The sequence below is a fragment of the Canis lupus genome, chromosome 13 (assembly GCF_011100685.1).
Source record: "Canis lupus familiaris isolate Mischka breed German Shepherd chromosome 13, alternate assembly UU_Cfam_GSD_1.0, whole genome shotgun sequence".
Lineage (NCBI taxonomy): Eukaryota > Metazoa > Chordata > Mammalia > Carnivora > Canidae > Canis > Canis lupus.
This window is the reverse complement of record NC_049234.1, coordinates 10,114,777-10,139,314: the sequence shown is the minus strand read 5'-3', so window position 1 is coordinate 10,139,314 and position 24,538 is coordinate 10,114,777. Positions and strand designations below refer to the sequence as shown.

At 36.9% G+C, this 24,538-nt stretch overlaps 2 protein-coding genes across 6 annotated transcripts in view; one reads left to right on the top strand and one right to left on the bottom strand.

Moving 5' to 3' along the window:
- Window positions 1–4,294: 4,294 nt before the first annotated feature.
- On the bottom strand, window positions 4,295–14,573 carry ENY2 (ENY2 transcription and export complex 2 subunit). 3 transcript variants are annotated; one of them, XR_005368543.1, is made up of 6 exons: window positions 13,648–14,573; window positions 12,145–12,221; window positions 8,529–8,599; window positions 7,356–7,430; window positions 7,127–7,265; window positions 4,295–4,562 (listed from the first exon to the last, which is right to left on the bottom strand). XR_005368543.1 is itself a non-coding variant. In XM_038555349.1 (5 exons), the coding sequence occupies exons 2-5, from the start codon at window positions 12,210–12,212 to the stop codon at window positions 4,486–4,488; spliced, it is 291 nt and encodes a 96-aa protein (XP_038411277.1). In that variant the 5' UTR covers window positions 12,213–12,221; window positions 13,720–14,540; the 3' UTR covers window positions 4,300–4,485. The 3 variants fall into 3 exon arrangements, 2 of the variants coding, with proteins under 2 accessions (XP_038411277.1, XP_038411276.1); XM_038555349.1 differs by lacking the exon at window positions 7,127–7,265 and having other exon boundaries at window positions 4,300–4,562; window positions 13,720–14,540; XM_038555348.1 differs by lacking the exon at window positions 7,127–7,265 and having other exon boundaries at window positions 4,300–4,562; window positions 13,648–14,516.
- The window catches only part of NUDCD1 (NudC domain containing 1), an 80,082-nt gene continuing 69,474 nt past the window's right edge, over window positions 13,931–24,538 (top strand). Inside the window, exon 1 of one of the 3 annotated variants that reach the window (XM_038555345.1) lies at window positions 13,931–14,234. In XM_038555345.1, the coding sequence (XP_038411273.1) occupies window positions 13,943–14,234 (292 nt within the window). In that variant the 5' untranslated portion in view covers window positions 13,931–13,942. Of the gene's footprint in view, window positions 14,235–14,840; window positions 14,861–24,538 lie in introns of those variants that run through there. The other 2 variants (XM_038555344.1, XM_038555346.1) reach the window with 2 other exon arrangements.

Below are 24,538 nucleotides of genomic sequence, written 5' to 3'. Positions count from 1 at the left end.
AGTACTCAATTCTGGTGATGCCAGGCACAAAGCCAAAGCATTTATGAATGTGGTAAGTACTGGCACCAGTTCCTATACTTGAAGTTATTTTATTAACAACAGTACATCCTGAGTGCAGAATCTGCCTTCATTAACTGACTTTTTTTTTTTCTTTTTACCATTGTCATCATAAGCCAATCTTTATTGAGTGTCTACAGGATTTTGGAACTATTTATTTATTTTATTCTATTTATACTTTTTTTAAAAAAAAACATTGACTAGTATGAAAAAGGAAAATATGAGTATTATTCCCTTCTAAAAGCACTCTATAATGGAAGAGCATGAGGACAGGGAAATAAGACACTTTCACTTTTCTTTCACTTTTTATTTTTTTCTTTCGCTTTTTATTAAAAATTTACTGTGCTTCTTTTATTTATTTTTTAAAAAGATTTTGTTTATTTATTTGAGAGAGAGAGCACAACAGGCAGAGTGACAGGCAGAGGCAGAGGGAGAAGCAGACTCCCCACAGAGCAGGGAGCCGGACATGGGGCTCAATCCCCGGACCCTGGGATCATGATCTGAGCCGGAGGTAGACGCTTAACCATCTGAGCCACTTAGGCACCCCTCTTCTTTTTTTTGATAAAATAAATGGAATAGAATTATTTCAGTCATGGGATTTGCTATTTAAATCCAATTGCTGCCTGAAATACTGAATTGGCTTCAGAAAATGATACCAGTAAAATAACATATCTTAGTGTAGCTTCATCTTAATTTATAACAGAAGCACATTCTGAAGTCCTCACATTTTTTAGTTCAATAACACTTCCATCTTGAAAAATCTGACTCGCTTGAATTGGAATTAAGCCTGTGGAAATTAACACCTCAGTTACAGCCCCAGGTAGAACCAAAGTACGGGCTTCAGGTGACCTCTGGTGGCTAATAGAACAACCAAATACAATTTAAGTCTGGAATAAACAGGCACATGTCAAATTTCATTCTCTGTTGCATTTATTTATTCATTTCTTTAAAAGAACTTATCAAGAATTTATCCTGTTAGGCACTTAGGATTAAAAGATAAATGGTATACAGTCTATGTCAATACAGTAGTTAATAGTGGAATGAGGGTAAAACTGACTACAGATAATTTCAACTCTCCCTGTTAAGTGCTACTACAGAGAGATTTATTCTATTCCAACCAAGATACGTTGGTTATCTCCATTCTTGTAGGTATTATGTTAATTAATATCATATAGGAATTCCTGAAAAATAAAAGCAGCTGTTTTCGACACAGGGTGTAATTCATATATTTATATAAATGTATTAAACACATAGTAAATAATTACATATTTCTAGAGTTTTTCCTAGGAGTAACTCGAATCCATATTGCTTTTATGATGATCTTATTAATAATATTAACAGTTTTGTCATCATTTTAATTCTTGCCAGATAATATTATCAGACCTATTATGCAGCAGAGTCAGTCTTACCTGGTAATTCAGTGTCATAGATGAAACTAGAACTCAAATTGCTTGACTGTACCTGTTCGTTTTCTTGGTGGATTCATCCAATGACTTTTGTGTGGTTTCTAATGGTAATATGAAGGATTTTATGAAGTCATTGAGTAATAGGAGATAGCCATTTAAAAGAAGGGTTAAAACACACGCACATACACATGCACGCACACACTGGATCATTTCCAACATCAGCTACTGAGCAGCTGTTACAGTTCTCTTAAGTTAGATGGGGCCTTTTATCAAGTTATGAAGTCACATATCCAATTACCAATTCCCAGCATCACCCAGGCCCTGGCTTGGCACTGCTCAACCAAATGATACACTCATAATGCCAAAGCAAAGTGATTACATACATAATTTAGTGGAGTCTTCTTTAATCCTATACAAGAGAAGCTTATAGTAATCTTAATTAGCATTTTACTCCCCCAGTGTAGTTGTGTAATAGTAATCTATTGAATTCCTGATGTTAAGCATGGAAGGGTGCTAGAATTTTAAAGAATGTATTCCTAGTTTACATAAATCAATGATGGGAGTCAAGAAGTTGGTTTCTTTGAAAGAGAACAATGGTTCTAGATGCAAACAAGACAGTCCTAAGAAGTCAAAGAAACATAGAGGTGGTGGTAGAGGTGGGCATTTTTTGGCATGATCATTTAAAACTATACTCTTTAGTACTTTCAATTGCTATACTTTCTATTCAACTTTCTTTTGTTCCATTTCAAAATATTTTGTTTTCATTTTCTCATTTTCGTTTTGAGCTTCTAAAATATCTTCATGAGCAGTTTTTGGCTTGTTTTCATATACAGTACTGTAAAATAAGAACTATTGTTACTAATATTTCTGCTGTATCATTTAAGACTGTTTCCTTTTTGATGATGGGCAACAGAACAATGAATATAACTACCATTGCTTTAAGATCATTGCTTTATAAGACATGAAACAAAAACTCTTGTGTAGGTTTTGTGATTTTGTGTGTGAGAGATCACTTTACATAATCAAGTCCAGTTGGTTCAAAGACTACACTTTAAAGATAAATTCATCAGAAAGATAAAATTGTATCTCTGGAACAGTAAACCAAAAATTAACACGAAGTCTTCTCAATGATACCCAATTGTATTGTTATCTTATTTTGTGCTCCCCTAATGTTCATTCCCTTGTCCATCCATCTCCAAAAACAGATCATGCGAAGTAAAAAAAAAAAAAAAAAAAAAAGTCCTCTTTCCTCCCCTCCAGATGTATGCAAAGTTCAAGAACCACTGTGGTGAAGAGAAATTACACACAGTAATTTCTTACAGAAAAAAAGTGGTTGGGAATCCAAACCAAAGGAATGTTAAAATGCTTTTACCAAAACTCGAGCTGAATTTTGAAGTTAAAGTAGGAGTGAGAGAAGTAAAAGGGCTTTCTAGGTTGGTGGAGTTTTGTTAAGCATTTAGGGATGAAGTTACTAGATACTTCGGGGGACTCTTTGGAGTGACTAGTAAATGTCAGACCTAGTGGCTATGGTCAAGCCTGAATTCTACACTGTGAACTAAGAGCCAATGGGAAATCTCAGGTAGAATAAAATGACGAGGCTTGACTTTTAGTAAGGTCACTTAGGTAATAGTGTGGAAGAGTCACTGGAGGAAGCATGAAATAACTACAGCAGGAAATATTAGGAGCCCACTGCAATAATGTCTGAACTAAGGCAGTTAAGAGGGCAAAAGTGGGCCACTGACAGCCTTGATACAAAGTGGTCCTCTCCATCAGCTGCACAAGCATTGACTGAGAGCTTGTCAGAAACAGAGAATGTTGTGCCATATCTCTTACCTTCTGAATCAGTATTTTAACATGGTAATCTGTACATCTGGAAGGTACCACTCAGAGATAGGGAACGCAGTAGGGGCAGTTACTGGAGGAAGGTAAGTCACTATCCTGGGTGTGGTCAGTTTAAGGTATTTATGGTACATCCAAGAAAGCTGATCCACAGCAGTTGGGTATAAGGGTCTGGAGGCTGGGTTGAAGTCTGGTCTGGAGAAACGATTTACCATTTATCAACAAGTTTGTATTTGAAGCCATGGTCCAACCCAAGTTCCCTGGGATCTGCCCAGGAAAAGTATATCATTAGTCAAGCAGAGGGCCCAGGAGGGAGCACTAAGAAACACCATTATTTGAAGTCCCATACAGCAAAAGGTATCCACAAGACACAGAAGGAACCTCCAGTGGTAGGAATACACAATGTGAGTAGTGGGAAGAAAGTTCCAAGTGGCAGGATGGTCAACATTCTCATTCCAGCAGAGGTCACATAAGAACACACAAGAGTCCATTGGATTTGGCAATCTTGATGTCAGAGTAAAGCTACAGGTGGAGATTATTTCCCATTAAGTTCTTTCTTGACCTTAGTATGTGGGGATGCAATTTAGAGTTTTCTGCTCTCAAAGTTCAGATGAGTAGAATATGTGAGAGGAGCTTGGTATGGAGCCAGTTTGCAAATGTTCTCTCTTCCAATAAGATGATAAATTCTTTGAGGAATAAGGAAGGCACATAAAGATGAGTAAGACCCAGTCCCAACCCTCAGCATTTATAACAAAGCAGAAATAAGACATCTGTAGTACAAGATGGGACATGTATTATAAAATATCATAGAGATTCAAAAGAGGAATACACCACATCCAGACAGTAAGAAGAGCCTGCTTACTTCTCCTCAGTTGTTAGCACAGATATATGTACATACTTAACACTTAAACTGCATTAATTGCTGAATTTTCCTCTCAACAAATCTGGTATATTATTAATAAAGTCCCTTTTATTCCAAAATCCAAGGAAACTTCAAGCTCATTCATGAGATATTTATTAAAATAACACATTTAGGGAAAAAAATCAATACAATGTATACATCATTACTGAAAACTGTATACCATCATACAAAAAAGGATTTTATTTGGGAAATTGATTCCTAATTTATGGCAAGTTTTACTTTCAGAAATAAAACCACAAAACAACACAATCTAATTCAATCTTAAAGGCTGGCATGCTGAGCAAGGAATGTTCTTATTCTTTGTAGGAGCTCCTTCTTTACACTGTCAGGTACCAGGGCTGAAATATAAAAATAAAGATATAAGAGTAAGAAGATTCTAATTAATATATGTCAAATTGGTATTTGATATTTCATTCAGAATTAACAATAAAATAATTTCATGAATAACCCATATGCTTCAAAAAAGAAAGAGAGGTAAAGACATCTGAAAAAATAAAGTATATCTGCAATTCATTATTTGAGTAAATTATCCATCCAATACCTAAATATACTGCACATTGATGAGAAAAAAACATGGGAAAATTCTTTAAACCAGGAGTGGAAAAGGCCTTTTTGAAATACAGAGAGTTATAACAGATGAATAAATCTGATATAAAAGCAACAATGACAATTTAATAAGTTGGTCAAAATCACAATAAACAAAGGCAAAAGACAGAAAGTGGGAAAACACTCTTACAGAAATGTGCTGATCTCTTACTACACAATTTCTCCAAATTGATAAGAAAAACATCAGACTAATAATGACCAAAAAAAGATGAAGAAAAGGTAAAACACAGTTCTTGAACATAAAAGGGGTTTAACTTCATAGCTGAAATGTGAATCAAAACCACATTCAGACAGCATGTTTTACCAATCATGTTGACCAAAATAGCAAAGGTCAGTAATATCCCTTGTTGGCAAGACTGAGGGAAAACTGGCTCTCTTATATTAGCTGGTAGAAAACATAAAATCGGTACCACATTTTGAGGAAGGTAATTTGGCAATACATATTGAAATACGTGCACATACTCTCTGACTCAGCAAAAATGCAAAAATTGCAACAGGAGTTACATTTGTGGTATTTTTACTTTTTCAATTTTGAACCATTTGACTATTAAATATTCAGAGTATCACTAAAAAATTAAAAAATTGTAAAAAGCCCTGCTCTTTGGAATTTTAATTAGAGCCTTGCTGTTAGTAATTTTATATTACAATTCAATATCAATAAACAAACTACACTATTGTTTTTCCTTTCCTGGCTACTAATAAATAAGGACAATAGGAAATTCACTAAAACTTCTAATGCTACTTGTTTGTATCCAAAGGAAATGAAAACTTCAGATACAGTTCAGTAATTGTACACTGAATTCCACAAATAAGTACACAAATTAAGTAAGACACATACTTCTATTTACAGATTGCTTAGTTTAAGCTTGCTAGAAATAAAAGCTACATATTTAATTCAAGACCACTGGAAATGTGATCAGTATGTATATTAAACACACTTAATAAAAATTACGGTGATGGAGTATAGATCAGTTGCCTTGGAGTTAGGGATAAGGTGTGACTATAAAAGGATAGCTTGAGGGAGTTTTTTGGAGGGGAAGAGGGCAATTACATGAATCTGTACATGTGTATAAAATTCATAGAAGTGCACACTAAAAAAAGATCAATTCTACTATATTTTAGTTAAAAAAAATAAAAAATAAAAAAAATAAATACTTCTCCTGGCTATAAAAGGAGACTAAGAACATAAAACATTTATTTTTATTTCTCTGTTCTCTATTTGCCCATTTTCTAGCAGTGACACTATAAGGGATCGAAATGTCCAAGATATGAGTGTTAAAGGAGAAGCAAAGGAAATTTCTACCCTGTATAACCAGCTCCAAAATGTTAATAGTTGAAGCGTAAATTACAGAAGGAAAGAAAAAGAAATCAAATAAAATTATTTTAAAATGTAAATTCAGGGACGCCTGGGAGGTTCAGTGGTTTGAGCATCTGCCTTTGGCTCAGGGTGTGATCCCGGGGTCCTGAGATTGAGTCCCATATTGGGTTCCTTGCAGGGAACCTGCTTTTCCCTCTGCCTATATCTATGCCTCTACCCCTCTCTCTGTATCTCTCATGAATAAATAAAATCTTAAAAAAAAAATGTAAATTCATGCAGGGAGCTATAAATACTGTGTTTTATTTTTCTATCCCTGAGACATGCTTGATGAAAAAGTCATGTTTTTTTAGGTGTAAGCAGGCCTACAGATGGCTGGAAAGGACCACGGGATTCTATAGCTCTTTCTTAGCAAGTAGTTCAGAGAATTAGTATTTTCTTGTAATAATTTTCAAACTTTTTTACACTTGGATTCTTTTTACTACTTCTACGTGAAAAAGAAGCAATGGATCATCTAATTTATCTGCTTCCACTTAAAATTACCAAAAGAAACCCTTCAAAAAATAAATGAAAATAATGTAGCCACAACTAGCTAACAATGTAATGTAATTCCTAACTTAATATTTATTACATATAATCAATGTTAATATAGTATTTCCTCTTTTTCTTTTGTCTTCTGTAAGGAAATAAAGATGATGGTAGTGTGAATTTTAAATATAGGTTACCCTGAATATGAAGTTTTAGAACTACCAAATTCTTAATTTAGACACTTAAGAAGACAGGGCTTTCCTTATTTTCAAAAAGAAAAGCAACAGCAGAGCATTGATTCTGGGGCTGGAGTAAAACTTTGAATTATTAAATATTTAAGTGAAATCAGGCCATACTTAATAAAATTTATAAATTCTAGCTTCAGGTAATACTTGCCTCTACAAAATCCCAAAGTTTAAAAATTATCTATCTTAACAACCATTATCAACTTACTTTTGTATACTGTTTTAGAGTGCAAAAACATTTTATACCTCTCATCTCATTTATTACTCAAGACTATGCTAGAGAGGCAGGTAGGCAATTATAATCTTTCCCAATGAGTACCCAATAATTTTGGAAAGGTTGTTTTTCCCTGTAAAAAAAAAGAAAAGTTGAACCAGCAAGAGAGAGAAAAAAAATGTCTTCAGCACACATTTCATTCCATATAATTTATATTCCTTACCTCTGCCTTTTGGTGTGATTTCAGCCACCAAGTCATCAACAGTAACGTGTTCTAGTCCTTTTTCTTTAATTACCTCTTATGCAAAAGCAAAAAACAAATCATATCATTTAAAATCATTATCTGTAAGAAAGATTTTCATAGAGGAAGGGTTAAGATCATGTTTTTAGAGTGCAGACTGGTCTTAAAAAAAAAAAAGAGGATACTTCTTTTTTTCTTTTCTAATGAAGATTTAGTTCAACCTTAAACACATTAAGTATTCACCAGATCAAAATCTTAAAAGCCTGTTCATTTCTCAGCTAAATAACCTATAACTTAACAATTTTAACAATTAGAATGAATGTGACTATAAGGTCAAATCTAACATGTGTAATAAGCTGGAAATCTTTAACTATACATATCTTATTTCACCATAACCATACCACCTGTTGAATAAGTATGGAAAGAGGAAAAAGCTATTATTTGAGTCTAACTTGTAATTTCATAGCCCAGAATTAAAGTACAGAATAACTCCTTTGTTCCTTTCTCTTCTCTAGGCTGGGCCAAAGGAAAGAGAAGAGGGTAAGGAGTTAACATTTACTGAAACCTTATTATGTGCTGGGTGATTAACAGCACATTTAAAATATCCAGAATTCCATTATACCAAAGCCAAGCCAGAAAAGGAGGCTCATCTTCGTGACATGTATGATCTATCTAGCAGCAGCATCAATACCTAGCAATTTAACAAGCTTCCATTCTACATTTAAAAAAAATAAGTAGAATTACCTAAGAGCTTTTCTAAGTAATTTTTTTTAACACTGTAAAGCCAGGAGATATAATTCCTATAGAATCTGCCAATCATAAAGTATTCAATTTGTTATAAAGTTAAAACAGAGGAATAACTAATGTTTACTTTGAATAGGCACACTGAAAAAGGTTGGAACACATACTTTGATGCCAGAAAAAAATCTTACCTCACTTGTTTTAAGAAAAATACAATGAAAATTTCTACAGATCTGGGAATTATGTCTTATCAAAAGGAGATGGGGCAATCACTACCAGGAGATTATATTTTGTATTTGTTTAAAATTAGTTAGGCAGTCAATAGATCTTAAAATACTGCCTATTATTTTTCTAATGAACCCCAAGCCAACAAGAACAATAGAATTAGCTAATCTTGTAAATGAAACGGATTACCTTTACAGTGTGCCTTCAACTGGTCCTTCCAGCCACATTCAATTAATTTAGCTCTCAGCAACTCTTTGAGGCTGTTGAAAAAGAAATGTTTTCATATTAAACTACAACAAGGTACAGTATTTTAGACAGGAATGTTTGAAGCAAAAGTTCAAATGTTCAATTAAAAGTTGGCTGCCTTCTAATCACAAAAATTTTAACTGTGATCTAATCTTAGTTCTATTACTAAATAATTCTTTGGTCTTATGCAAGTCATTTGAACTCTGGACTTCATCTTCATCATCAGTAAAATTAAGTAAGTAGATAATGTACAATAATTCTCAAGAAACTCTCCACTCTCTGGCCTTCTCATACACTTTCTACTTCCACCAACAGTAATATTATGGGTCTTGTGACAACTTCTAAATAGTATTAGTTGAGCTTGAATTGAAGCAGCACACCTCGAAGGTTTCAAACTCCAAAATCTATTCTTTGACTACAGATTCTTATCCTTTCATTCTCTTACTTCCCCATCATATCCCTTTCTAACCTCAAAAACTTCCCCCTTTTCCCAATAACCTTCTAAATTATATACTAAATATGGTATTTAATTGACTCTCAGACTGGTTTTTCCCCACATTTCAAAAATTCAGTAATTGGTATGCCTATCACAATTTAATTGGCGGTATCTTTTTTCCTCCAGCTGGTAAAAATAAATAAATTAATTAATTAATTAAATGGTGTGTATCGCAACTTATGGCAGAAAAAGGGTGTAACAAAGTATTTTCTTATCCTTTTTCCATACTCAACTCTTAGAAATCCTTAATCTTCAACCTAAATCACTTCTCAGCATGAACCTGTCATGTCCCAAACTAAACCACTTCTCTTTCAATAATATTCCCCCCAAATTCATTATGTGACACTTCTATCTGGATATTTAATTAGGTCTTTCCATCTTAATAGGGCCAACCCAAATCCTGCCTCTCTCCACCTCAACCTATTCTTCCTTTCAGAATGCCATTGTCCATCCTGGTTCCTCAAGCTAGAAAATTTAGCATCCTTCACTCAGCAACTCTGTTAACACTATACATATAATCCATAGAAGCAATTCCTATTGGTTCTAGTTCTAAGTATACACTACAATCCAAATGTTTTTCATCATCTTTGTTATTGCTCCCTTAGTCCAAGCCATCTTCTTCTCTTGACTGGACTGTTACCAAAGCCTCTAACTTGTCCCCCTGCTCCCTTCTTTATATACTTTGCTCTCTTTCCTCCTCCCAAAACGGTTTGGTGGCTTCCCAACTTACTTAAAAATTCCAACTCTATGCTACAGCCTAAATGACCCTCCATGATATTCCTCCTCCTCAGCTATGCTTCTGACTTTATCTCTTCTTCCCCTTACCTAATTTATAGAGGGCTCATGAGCCTGCTTGTGGTCCTCAAAATGCCAGGCAAGCTCCTATCTTGGGTTCTTGGCTCTTGGGAGACCCCTCATTCCTTCATATCTTTGACCTCTTATCAGTGAAAACTTCTTTTTCTCTGCCTCAGATACACATCTCATTATTCTCAGTTTTATTTTTCCTCTAGAACTTATCACTGCCTACATAATACAGACTTACTGTCCATCTTCTCCCATTAGAATGTAAGCTCCATGAAAGAACAGACTTTATTTTGTTCACTACTCCATCTCTAGCACTTTAACAGGACATAGCATATGGCAGAAACTCAGTAATTTTAAATTGTATGAATGAAGAAACAACCAATAATAAATAATCCCCTTTATTCATTACTGCCAATACTATATTCTCTCAGTTCCCCAAGGCATTGTTCTGGATGTCTTCTTCCTCATTTCTCACATGGAGGGCTGCTTTTACTTTAACAAATTATAAGTTCTCCCTTCCATTTTTGCTGTTTTACATTTTTAATCTGATACAATCTAACACATTCTTCTGTAATCGACCTCTAGCCCTTCAAGTCTATCTTCCACATTGCCAGCCTAATATTCCTAAAGAGCAAATGTGATGTAGTCATCCCCTTTTCAGAATCTTTTAATGACTCCCACCACCCAAGGATAAAGTCAACAACGGATGTTTTTGCAAATCCATCACCCACTTTCCTGACCTTTCTTTGACACCACTTGTAGTGTAAGAAATCTGCATAGGGTTCCAACAATTGAAATGAGACCTAGGCCAGGTTGACCATAACTGGCCAATGTACCTAAGTAAGATGGTAATCACGCCAGGTACTTTGCTGGAACTACTAGGAGAAAGGTAGTCTGAGCCAGAGGGATATGAATTCTGAACTGCTAATCTTTGCCACCTGGTGGGTAGAGTCTGCTTGAGAATAAAGCCAACACAGAGGAAAACAGAGCTGAGAAAGAAAAAGAAAGACATATACTTGGTAACAATTTTGAGTGCCTGGACCCAGTGGAGACAGATGCAACTTTAAGCCCTAAACTTTGTAGTTAGATGAGCTTATATATTTCCATTGGTTAAGCCAGTTTCTGAGTTCTATCATTTAAAATGAAAGAATTTGGGCTTCTACAAAATCCATTCCTCCTGTCCACTGTTCCAGCAACATCACTCTCACACTTTACCTGCTAGCTTTAATTCTGTAGTTCCTCAGAACAGTATGATGTTGTAACACACCTCTGTACCTGCACATTCTGTTCCATCTGCCTAGAATGTCTTCTGTCCTTTTTTTTTTTTTAATTTTTATTTATTTATGATAGTCACAGAGAGAGAGAGAGAGGCAGACACAGGCAGAGGGAGAAGCAGGCTCCATGTCCTTTATTGGCTGAAAGAACTGCTAATCTTTCTCCCTGAGCTGAAGTACCTCTTTTACTATTTTGTAATTGATTACTTTAACCCCACCCACCATAGAATTCAAAAATCCCTCCAGTTCCTTCTTCATATTTTTCTTATGCAATTCTTCATCCTGTTTCTGGAAGCCTTTCTTGATTCCTGACTCTCTGTTTAATACTTCCAAACCTGTTCATTCTTCAAATATTTACTTGGCTAATTATGTGCTAGGGATGATGCTTAGGGATACACTGGTATTTCTACTGTCAAGGACTTAGATTATATTGAAGGACACAAACAAGCAAAGCAAGTGGATATAATACAATGTGATTAAATGCTTAGATAGAACAAGGTATCTGGGACTAAATAGATTCCTAGAAGAGGTGATGTTTAAACTAAAACCTGAAAAATGAAGTAGACGAAAAGATCAGGGAAGACGAATGTTTCAGGGAGTAGGAACACCACACGCTGCTCTGAGGTTAAGAGTGTAGTAACTGAACTGGTTCTACCATATTTTCTCCCTGTTAAAACTGGGTACCTTTATGTTTTTAATTGCAGTTATTTGGGTATTTTTTCTTTTCTATTAGATTATACATTCTTTGAGAAAGAGTCATTTCTTGTTCACCTTTCTAGATGACTCACTTTCCTTTAAGTAACGAAATACTGAGCAGACCGGTTTTTTTAGAAGTTAGGAATTGAAACTTCTGATAATCTCTATTTGCTGTAATTCCTTCCACTGACATCAGTTTTGTTCCTTGATATTTAGACTCTTATTACATATAACATAACTATAATTTAAAGATGTTAAATGTCATTTATTAACACAATCTCTTGCTTACCGTTCTCTTTCTCCAGTTTCTATCAACTTTTGGTTAATCGCTGCTCTCATCTGCGCATCTTTGTTCATCTTGCTAACCTGAACATCAACATGTATTTTCAGATACAGAACACATAAAAAGCATTTTCTTCTAAACCCTCTAGGTAAGCATCCTAATATACTTAACATCCTATCAACTGAGGGGGTGATAAATTTCAACAGTGTGTTAACAATGTCATTACTCTTAATATTGGTCACTGCATCCCAAGAAGTCATACTGATTAATTCACTTTACAATTTTCCTCCGCCATATACCCTTTATTAATGAGTCTTTGGATAATGATATTTATCGTATCATTTATGCAATACTTATGTGCCCGGTATTGGGCTAACACAGGGGTTGGGTTTTTTTCCCCCATTTAATTCCCAAAACTTATTCTTTCATGTAAGAGTTATTAACACAATTCGTATTTTACAATTGAGAAAACTGAGGCACCAAGATAGCAAGTGGTGAGGACAGGATTTGAACTCATGTACTTTGAGCCCAGCAGTCTCAACACACTTTTAACAGCACATCATAACTGCTTATCATTTCTGCACCGTAACTGCATTCAAAATTTCGGGGAAGCCATATAACCTAGAGAGTAATACAAGATTAAGCACTGTTGGTGAAAAATGAAATTTCCAGATTAGGTTCAAAGTGCTTTACTTTTTTTTTTTTTTTTTTTTTTTTTCCTGTAGGGTGTGCCCAGAATTCTACAACTGCCAAACTAACTCTGAGTATGTGCTTGTGTATGCTCTTCATCGAAGCTTGCTGGTGGAATAAAGGAAAAAAACAAATCTCAAACTAACTCCTAATTTAGAAAACTCTCAATTTTCAGTGAAAAAAGACAACCAAAATCAGAGTGACGTAGAAAGGAGAGGAAGGTTATTAGAATGTAACAGCTGCAATAAGCTCACATTACTGCAGATAATTTGTCACTAACTTGGGACCACTTTTGCTGTGTCCCGTCTCGCCTATATGAAAACTCAAGACTGGCAACTGAGTTTTGAGTTGGGAAAAAAAATTTTTTTGAGTGCAACAGGAAAAAGGAAGGGCTGAGAAATGTTCGCTTGTAGCTGGAGGCTAACATTTTCAAAACAATTCTAAGGTCTAATCGGTACCATTCCTGGAATATTGAACCTGATCTCGCCTTGGCCCCTAAAATACGGATAGTGACCTTGGGCAAGTCAATTCTTAAAGGCCTCAGTTTTCTCACTGGTAAAACGAGGGCGCTAGGGGATCCCTCCCAGTTCAGACATTCTTTGGGAAAATAGAATAGGGCGGAGACAGCGGGAGAGGCGGGAGGGGAGGAGCCAGAAAACAAAGCGTGGACTGGCTTCAGGCCAACTCCGGTTGCACGCCCTGTCGGAGAGCCCTACAGGCCCGCGAGCGCGGGTCGGGGAAGCTAACGAAAGACAGCACATCGAAAGGAGCCTGGGCTGGGCCCGGGTCCCGGCCCTGAGGACCACGGGCATAGCTCACCACCATCACCGCGGGCGAGGGCCGTCCCTTCCCAGCGACGAAATGACCCTTGCGCTGACGACCGTTACCTACCACACTCTTCGGCTGCCCGGACCTAGACCCTCAGTAGCTCGGGCACCTAAGCACACAGAAAGCTAAAACACGCATTTCCGGGGCGGGGTCTCGCTCCCCTGCCTATAAATGTGAGAATTTAACCAGCGCGGGCCGCCTCCTGGTAGCTCAGCCCTCTGGGTAAGAGAGTCCGGCCCATGCTGTCGCTGGGGCGTTAGGTCTCCAAAAAACTACATAGCCCGACATGCAACAGAGTCCACTTTCCCTTGGACACTACATTTCCCAGAAGGCATCCCGCACCGCGCAGTGCTTTCTGGGATGGGAACCACGCCGCCTGCGAGCCTCGGCGCTACGAGCGAAGCGCGGACCTTTCAACAAGAGCTTTATTAATTCTCTCGCTGCGACCCAGGAGGTGGCTATGGAGGTGGCTGCTAATTGCTCTCTGCGCGTGAAGAGACCTCTGCTGGATCCCCGTTTCGAGGGTTACAAGCTCTCCCTCGAGCCTTTGCCCTGTTACCAGCTGGAGCTTGACGCAGGTGGGAAGCGGCGGCGCCCCCTGGCACTCTACTTCTTCCCCTGTCGGCTGCCAGCGGCCGGACCCTTCCCTCATTTTCTTCCTTCCCGAGTTGGGCGAGCAAGGCGTCCGGGGCCTTCCGTCCGGCCGGTCGGGCTGGGGTGGACCCGGATGGGCCGCTTCTGGAGACCGACGCCCATCCCGGCACCCAGTGGGAGTCTCTGGCGCGGCTCTTAGGTAGCTAGACCCTGGGCGGGCCCGGGCTCCAAGGTCCGTCCTGCGGCTCGCGGCGCTGCCTGGGCTCCGGCCGCCTGTCGGTCCCCGGCCCGGGCTGCTGCGGAGAAAGCTCAGGCAGGACTTGCTTTCGCTCTCGAGCATCCTCTGTAACCGTGTGCGTTAAGAGGCCACGCCTCCTCGGAGGGCCCCCAGCTCCGGTTTCCTCTAGCGGAGCCCCACGTCACAGAAGAGAAACTCCCGATGCAGTTCAGAGCATTTTCGGTCACACCGGTGCTGTCAGACTAAAGGCATTATCGTAGACAACATCTCTAGAAGATTTTGAGGACAAGTTGATTTAGTACCTACACTTCTGCTATTTTGTGTATCCGAGGCTAGCCGAAACAAATGCACCCTTGTGAATTGTTTTACGAGGTATAATAAGCATTTTAGTTGAGGAGCCCACAGATTTGCGTTTTTAATACACACCTCTACTGGTGTTGACGCATGTTGTGAGTGGATCACACATTGAGAGATGCTGATCTAAAGAATTTTATCAAATAAGTGTTTATAAAGTTTGTAAACATCTATTGAGAGCCTGTTTCATGTTTACAAGCTGATATCAAGATGAATAAGATACAGTCTGTAGGGATCCCCGGGTGGCTCAGCGGTTTAGCACCTGCTGCCTTCGGCTCAGGGCGTGATGCTGGAGACCCGGGATCGAGTCCCACATCCGGGCTCCCTGCATGGAGCCTGCTTCTCCCTCTGCCTGTGTCTCAGCCTCTCTCTCTTTCTCTCTCTCTCTCTCTCTCTCTGACTCTCATGAATAATTAAATAAAATCTTTAAAAAAAATAAAAGGTACAGTCTGTAACATAAAAGTGCAGCTGGCTACTTGGAAAGAAAAATATAAACATAATTACAAAACTGTGATAAAGCAGTGATTGGGTTATGTACAGACGGTAATGGTAGTGGTAATGGTAGTGCTTACGTATCTTTGCAGACCTGCCTGGGGATCTGGGAAAGCTTCCTGGAGCTGATATCTTAAGTTGGGTTCTGAAGGATAGGTAGGAGTTGACCGGACTAAGCTAAAAGGAGCTTGGTTTTTCATCCCTTCCTTTCTTTCTTCCACCTCATGTCAGTAAATGGTACCACTGTGTTTCGTTTATGCATTAAAAAAAGCAACCCAAAACTCAGTGGCTCAAAACGGTAAGCAATTACTGTTGCTCACAAGTCTGCAGGTCGGGTAGGTGTTTCTTCTAGTGTTGGCTTGGACTCATTCTTGTGTCTTTGTTCAGTTATGCATCTGCTTGATGGCTCTCCTCATCTTGGCTATACTTCCTCACAAATTTGGAGGTTCTCTGGCTACAGACTAGTATAAAATTATTTCAGATGCTTTTGCTTAGCTCTACTCCGTGTGATCTCTCATTAGCCCAGGCTTAATCCAAGAGAAAAGGAGCAGCACACAGGCATTTTTTCAAGCTACTGCCTGGAATAAGTTTGCTGTTGTCCCATTTTTCCAAACAAGTCATATAAGCAAGCTTTAAGGTCAGTATATAGCAAGCTCATAGCAAAGGGCATAGATTCAGGGAGGCATAAAAATTGGGACTATTAGAGCAGGTCTATATATATAGTTGCTTATGTTGGAGTCATGAAGTATTTCTTCTTTTAGTCCCTCTGTTCAGTCTGTCAGCAATATAGTCAGCTCAAGGTTTGACTTCTTGCCTCTACCCTTCTCCAAATCAGTTATATCTTACCTGAACTATAGTTTATTGACTAGCTTTCCCACCATTCCATTCTCCTTCCTTCCATTCCCTGTAAAGCAGTATCATCATAGTTTTTAATTTTCTATTTATTTGATATCCTGTTTCCTCCACTAGACTGTGAGCTCCCTAATATCAGTAATATTTTCTTTTGTTCACTACTCTATTCCTAGTGCTTAGCATTGTAGGTGCTCAATAAATTGAGTGAATGAAGAAGAGAAGGAGTTGTTATTGAGGTCATTCCATTCCTTAGAAAGCAAGAGCAATGGAAAAGAGTAAGTTGTGTGTAGGACACTGATGCAGCCCTGTGTAACTGGAGCAAAAAAATCTGGAGAAGTAGAGACCACTTAGAAAAATAGGTGAGGGCACTGTTTGTCTTGTGGACTTTATCCACACATCTGGGGAGTAAGTCACTGTTTCCCAGACATTTTCTTGGGCCCTAATGATTAAAAAATAAAGCTCAGCTGTCAAAGATTTGCCAACTTTTTAATTTGCCAAGGGGAGATGTTTCTTTTTTTTGTTTGTTTCAAGTTTATACTGAAATTCTATTTAGTTAACATATATAGCGTAATACTGGTTTCAGGAATAGAATTTAGTGATTCATTACTTATTATAATGCCCAGGTCACATCACAGGTGCCATCAGTGCCCATCACCCATATAACCCATCCTCTGAACACCTCTCTTCCAGCAACCCTCAATTTGTTCTTTATAGTTAAGATTCTCTTATGGTTTGCCTCCCTCTTTTTCCCCCTTCTCCTATGTTCATGTTTTGTTTTTTAAATTCCCCATATGAGTGAAATCATGTGGTATTTGTCTTGCTATGACTGACTTGTTTCACTTTGCATGATACACTCTAGTTCCTAAGTGGAGATGTTTCTTAAAAACTGATGTCCTCACCCATTCTTTCATAAACAAAAGGATATTTTAACATCAAAAAAGCAGAGAGCAAATTCTCACAATAGTCCTCTAAAATGCATTAGCTTTATTAACTACTCACTAAATGGTCCTTGGTCTCTCCTCTTTTCATCATTGTTGGTTTTGGAGTCTGTGTTTGCGATGTACAGTTGGAGGTGATGAGGTCCCATTTAGGGTTTTAAGTATAGAAAAGAAAGAGATTTAGAGATTGAATGGTTTAATTTTAGATTCTGTGAAGATTGAATTTGGAAGATTGGAGGAATAGGACCAGGGAGACCAGTTTGGAGGCTTTTGCAATCCTTCGTGTGAGGGGCTTGCATTAAGAATTACTACTTGAGGAGGAGGATGGAGAGCTTAATTCTTTTAAAAACTCTTTTCTAGAAATAATGAAGTATGATTGAAGAGCTCCTCTTGGCAACTTGGTTTCTTTTATGCTCCCTAAGGAGTTTACATTAATTCAGCAAGATGTTAGTGACTGGTGTGTGAAGCTGTGCATTTAGGATGTGAGGATGAAGATGTGCTCTGGTTTCAAAAAGCTTGGAGTACTGGTCTATTTTTATTCTCTTGTTTTAAATAATGTTAGTAAATTGTTCTAAAGTTCCCTTTGCTACATAAACTATAGCTGTCAGTCTGTGTATTCCAAAAAATTAAGCAAACAACTCTCTTTTTTTATAAAATTGTGATTGTTCTTTGACCCAGCAATTCTAGTTCTGGGCATTTACCTTATACAGATCTTCCTTGACTTAACAATGGAGTAATGTACAGACAAACACACATCTTAAATTGAAAAATGCATTTAATACATCTAATCTACATAACATCATAGCTTAGCCTAGCCTACCTTAAATGTGCTCAGAACACTTGTACTAACCTACAGTTGGGCAAAATCATCTAACACAAAGCCTAATTTATAATAGAATGTTGAATGTCATGTAACTTATTGAATACAAAGTGAAAACCAGAATGGTTGTATGGGTACGGAATGGTTGTATGGGTACGGAAAGTGGATGAGCTGTTTACCTTCATGATCAGTCACGTGCCTGACTGGGAGTTGTACCTTGCTGCCATGGCCCAGCATCACCAGAATATCCTACTGTAATATCGCTAGCTTGGGGAAAAATTCAGAGTGCAGTTTCCACTTTTACATCCTTGCAAAGTTGAAAAATCCTAAATTGAACCATTTTAAGTTGGGGACTGTCTGTACATATTTTTTTCCTAGAGTCTTCATTCTGTAAATGTCTTTGTATATGTTTTCCCCTTACATTTCACCTAGCTAACTCATACTCCATTCATTCATCTTGGTTTACATGCTACTTATTCAGAGATTCCTTTCTGGACTATCTAGTTAGAATCTATACTACAGAATCTGTATAAATTAGAATCTGTAGTCTGTTTTCCTATTATACCTGATCATAGACTTTATCATACATTGTAGCATTCAATGTCTATTTTCTCTTTTAAGATTATTGGTTTTGTTAGCGATGGTTCTAATGTCCATATTTAAGTGCTTTACTTTGAAAGGGCTGGAGCATGCCTGGTGATTAATAAGTGATTTTATATCACACATATTAAATAGGCTTATTAGGATAATTGATAATAAACTGCATGTATTTAAGTGTACACGTTGGCAAGTTTTAAAATATATACACACTACTCCTGAAGTCCTCACCATAATCAAGATATTAAACTTTGTTTTCTTCCTCAAAACTTCCAGTGCCCTTTGTAACTAGCCCGCTGTTCCTCCACTTTAATCCCAAGCAACTGTTGCTGTGCTCTCCGTCATTATAAATTAGTTTGCATTTTCTAGAGTTTTATATACATGGAATTATACAGTATGTACTCTTTTTTGTCTCACTTTTACTCAGCATAATTACTTTTAGTTCATGCTTGTGTGAGAGAGGGATATTGAAACCTCTGGCTATCATTGTGGATTTTTTTTCTTTTCAGTATTGTCAGTTTTTACTTCATATATTTTATTTTATTTTATCTTATTTTATTTATTTATATTTTTTAAAGATTTATTTATTCATGAGAAACACAGAGAGGAGAGAGAGAGAGGCAGAGACACAGGCACAGGCAGAGGGAGAAGCAGGCTCCATGCAGGGAGCCTGACGCGGGACCTGACCCCGGGTCTCCGGGATCACCATCTAGCACCAAACCGCTGAGCCACCCGGGCTGCCCATGCTTCATATGTTTTAAAGCTCTGTTATGTTGCATAAACACTTTATCATGTCCTTTTAATAAATTGACACCCGTATTATTAAGGAATAACCTTCTTTATCCTTGTTGATATTCTTTACTCTGAAACCTTATCTGATATTAAAATAGTCACTCAAGCTTTCTTTTGCTAAATCTTACGTATTTATTTCCATCTTTTAACTTTTAACCTGTTTGTGTTTTAGTATTTAACATGTATATACTATTGGCAGAAATAGTTGAGTCTTTTTTTATTCAACTTGACAATCTCTACCTTTTAATTAGACTATTTACATTTGATGTGATTATTGATTTTGTTAGTTTAGGTCTTTCATCTTGCTATGGATATTCTGTTTGTCCTATCTAGTCTTTGGGAAGATGAAATTTTCCCCTTTTTTTCCTAATTTTTCATTCCATTTTTTATACCTTCTTTTGGATTATTTTCTTATGAAATCATTTTTTAAGATTTTATTTATTTATGAGAGAGAGGGAGAGAGAAATTGAGGCAGAGGAGAAGCAGGCTCCATGCTGGAAGCCCGTCTTATGAAATCATTTTTATCACTCTTTGTTATTTTACTGGTTGCTTTAGGGTTAAGGTTATATACATCTTTAACTTATTACGTAATACATTCAAATAATTTTACACCACTTGTAATATAACACCCTAAAATAGAATACTTGTTTCTTTCTTCTGGCCTTTATGTTGTATTTGTGTTTTCAAAAGATACTTTTGGGACTCCTGGGTGGCTCAGTGGTTAAGTGTCTGTCTTTGTCTCAGGTCATGATCCCCGGGTCCTGGGATCGAGTCCTGCATCAGGCTTCCCACAGGGAGTCCGCTTCTCCCTCTGCCTACGTCTCTGCCTCTCTCTGTGTCTCTTGTTAGTAAATAAATAAAATCTTTAAAAAAGAGAGACATTTTTAAATGCCCTGTGTAGGATTCTATATTGATATGTTTTCTTTTTTCAATACATTTGACCCTTAAATAATGTGGAATTGAAATATTCAGGTCCACTTATATGTGGAATTTTTTTCAATAAATAGTACATTACTGTAAAAGTATTTTCCTTATGATTATCTTAATAGCATGTTCTTTTTTCTAGCTTTATTGTAAAAACACAGTATATAATATACAGAAATATATGTTAACTGTGTTATTGGTGAAATTTCTGATCAATAGTAGGTTGTTAATAATAGTTTAGTTTATAGACAGTCAAAAGATATATGTGGATTTTTGAATGTGCCACAGGTCAGTGCTCCTAACCTTTGTGTGATTCTAAGGTCAACTGGTCTTTAAAGATGTTGCCTGTTACTTTTCTTGTTATTGTTTCTGATGAGAAATCTGGTGTTTTCCAATCTTTATTATTTTTACATGATGTGTTTTTTCTCTTTTATATTGGTTTTAAGCAGTTCGATTATGTTGTGCCTTGCTGTGGTTTTCTTCATGAGTCTTAATAGTTTTAAAGTTTGGAAAGTATTCAGACATTATTTAAAAAAAATTTTTTTTTAATAATCCGGTTGCCCATTTTTAGGTTGCCGGAAATTGATCCCAGTTCATCAGCGCTCTTGATTTGTATGTTTTTTCAAACATTCTTTTTTTCCTGTGTCTTATTTTGGGTAATTTCTATTTTCATGGTTTTACTTTCATTAATCTTTTCTTTTGCAATATCTAATCTGTTGTTAATCCCATTATGTGTATTTTTTATCTTGGATATTATTTTCATCTTTTTTGTATTTTCATGTCTATTGTTTTGAATGTATGGAATATACTTTAATAACTTTAAATGTTCTGTTCTGCTTATTATAACTTCTTTGTCAGTTATGTTGAGCTTCTATTGATTGATTGGTCTCTTCATCATCAGTTTTGTGTTTTTTTCCTTTTTGCCTGCCCAGTAATATTTGACTGGATGCTAGAAACTGAATTTTACGTTGGCTGGAAGATAGATTTGTGTTCTTATAAATATTCAACTTTATTCTGGGATGCAATTGAGTTACTGGAAACAGATTATTCATTTAGTGTTTTATGATTCGGTAGGCTGGTCTGGAGCAGTGCTCAGTCTAGGGCTAATATTCCCCACTAATGCAACAAAAGTTTTCTGTGTACTCTACCCATTATCTCATGAATTTAGGTATTTTCTTCATTCTATCTGTTGGAACAGTCATGGTTTCCAGCCTTGTGTGAATGCCCAACACTTTCCTCTTATTCTAGAAGAGGTAGAAGAGAATGGAATAGTAAACAACTGTGTGAGAATTAACCTTGGACAGGAGAAGAGAAACAAGAAAATCAACAGTTGATTTTCTTCTGTGTGTTATATAGCAAGTACTTTACATGTTTTAAGATTAAGCTTGTCAATAATTTTTTAGGACAAGTATTACTAATTTTCATTGAAGATGAGGAGATGGGATAGAAAGGCTAGTAACTTAATAAAACTACTTGACAGTGACCAAGCTGACTCTAGAGCTCATCCTTTTTCTAATCTGTGTGGTCTCTACCAAGCTGACTCTAGAGCTCATCCTTTTTCTAATCTGTGTGGTCTCTTTGGGCTATTTTCTTCAGAGGAAGGAGATTAAAAGCTGGTGAAGAGTTGGGCTATAGTCAGGGTAAAGGGTGAAAAGAGCTATGTAATTATTGGATTTGTGTAGAGTTAACTGTAAAATTTCTATCTGCACTTAGGGTAGAAAATATGGGGTAGAGAGGTAGATGACCATGTTAATTTGTGCAGAAACATTATATAAAATAGGTTAGTGGGAGTAGTGCTCCAAATTCAGTTCTTTTGTTCTGTAAATCTTGTTACAAAACTCGTAACACAGACTTGTACAGTAGTTATACCCTATCCACAGTTTTAGTTTTGCTATCTGCAGTTTGAGTTACCCATGTCAGCTGTGGTGCAGAAGCAGATGATCCTCCTCCTGATGTATTGTCAAAAGATAAGTAGTAGCCTAACACTACATCACAATACCTATGTCATTCCCCTCACTTCTTGTCATCACGTAGGCATTTTATCATCTCCCATCACCAGAAGAAAGGTGAGTCAATAAAATATTTGAGAGAGACCACCTTCATGTAACTTTTATGACAGTATATTGCTATAATTGTTCTATTTTATTATTAGTTATTGTTAATTTCTAAGTAGGCCTAATTTATAAATTAGACTTTATTATTGGTAGGTATGTATAGGTAAAAACAGTATATATAGGACTTAGTACTATCTGGTTGCAGATAAGGGGGTTGGCGGGCTACTGAACTCTTATTTTATGTCTTCATATGCAAATAGCAAGCTCAGGAACTAGGCGAAAAGAAATGGTCTAAGAAGTGGCCTTTGTAAGTTAACATTTTAATGTTCTTTACCTCTACCTCCACTTTTTTAAAACTATTGTACTTTGCTATAGGTATTAGAATGAATCATATTTAATTGGTGTCAAAAGTGTTGAATATTGGCAATTTCATATTGTTCTACATAACAATATATTTTGAAGGGACAAGAAGCAGTAATTGTAACCATTGTTAATACCATTACAAGGATCATCTCTGTTTTGTATTTACTATATATTTATATGTATGCTCAATGCCAAGCACGGTACATGTAGTAGACCTTCAATAAATAATTTGCACATGAGAAACTATAAGTTTTTGAGGTTTCATATATGTTTTATAAGAAATTTAGGTAAACATTAAGGAAGACCTTCTTCTTGTTGTTGGACCCTAAGTTCTTTTTAAAAGACTAAAAGAAAAAGATTTTCCAGCAAAGCTCTTTTATTTCCATTGCAAGATAATATTAAATAGTAAAATATTTAGTACTATGGCCTTGTTGCCTTTTTTTTTTTTATTAAAAGATTTTATTTATTTATTCATGAGAGACACACAGAGAGAGGCAGAGACATAGGCAGAGGGAGAAGCAGCCTCCATGCAGGGAGCCTGATGTGGGACTTGGTCCTGGGACCCCAGGATCATGCCCTGAGCCAAAGGCAGGTGCTCAATTGCTGAGCCACCCAGGTGTCCCTTAGTCTTCTGTTAAAGAGATTTCTCTTCTTCCACCATCTCCAAGATCCCAGCAGAGATTTGAGACTCCCTGCGCTCTGCCTCCTTTCTTAGGAGGCTCTACAACAGAGCTCCGCCAGTGGTTAAGTTCATTACATTATGGACACTGCTTTTTCCTTTCAGTTCTGCCTCTCCTTTTATAAACTGAAGATGGTTGACATGAAAAATCCAATGAAAACTTTAACTTTCTCATTTGAGGCCAGAGATGCAGCTTTTTCTATGCACTAACAAGCTTTTACAAAATATTAAGTGTGTAATATGCCCTATGTTCATTTCTGTGTCCTAATAATTTAGTAGATTATCTTGTTGGAACGCAACAACAAAAGACTTAGACTATATCACAGTCACCTAACAATGGTTTTCCAGAACCATAGGTTCACAGATGAGAATTTGTAATAAGGCAGAGGGATAAGACGCCTCTGGCTTGTTTGTGATTGCCCAGGGTCTTTGGCACAAATATGAAGAAAATGTATTTGTTGAATCATTCTCTACTATTAGTACTTTGGGCTATTATGTTACCATGCACATTTCTTGCAGTATTGAATTTCATCCACACCGTGGTGCTAGAAAACCAAGAATTGATGTTGCTTCTCTCCTAATCAGTGGAATATGTATTTCTAAGTGTTCCTTATAAAATAAATACTTCCTTGAATTATAAGTAGCAGTTTCTTCAGCCTTCATCAGATCCATAATAAAATTACGATTTTACCCCTGAGATGCCTCCAAACTTCAGTCAGGCATCCTTTACCAAGATGACTGCAATAACCTCCTAATGGATCTTCCTGGTATTAACCTTAAAAATAAAATTGGCCAAGTTATTTTATCAACAAAATGGATTTGTTTGGAATATTAGAGAATTGGAATTCGGGACCTGCAAGCTGCAGTAAAACCATCAGCAAGCCCAGCAAAGAAAGGAGAGGGATGTTATTTTATGGTGAAGATGGAAGAAGTTGGGAGGGGTTGTTTAGAATGAAAGTTCACTGGAGAAAAGCAAGAGTACAGGGTAATGTTGAATTCTCCCTAGCTAAATTGCAGTGTAGTCCGATTTCTTGTAGGAAATGCAATGTACATCTTTTCCCTGTGGCAGCCTGTAATTGATGATTCTTTCCTATTGAATATTCTTCTGTTGGGGTCTGTAATTAACAGTTCTTCCTATAATTGATGTTGAGTGCTAGGGTTCAGCCTCCTAGCCTCTCCACTGTA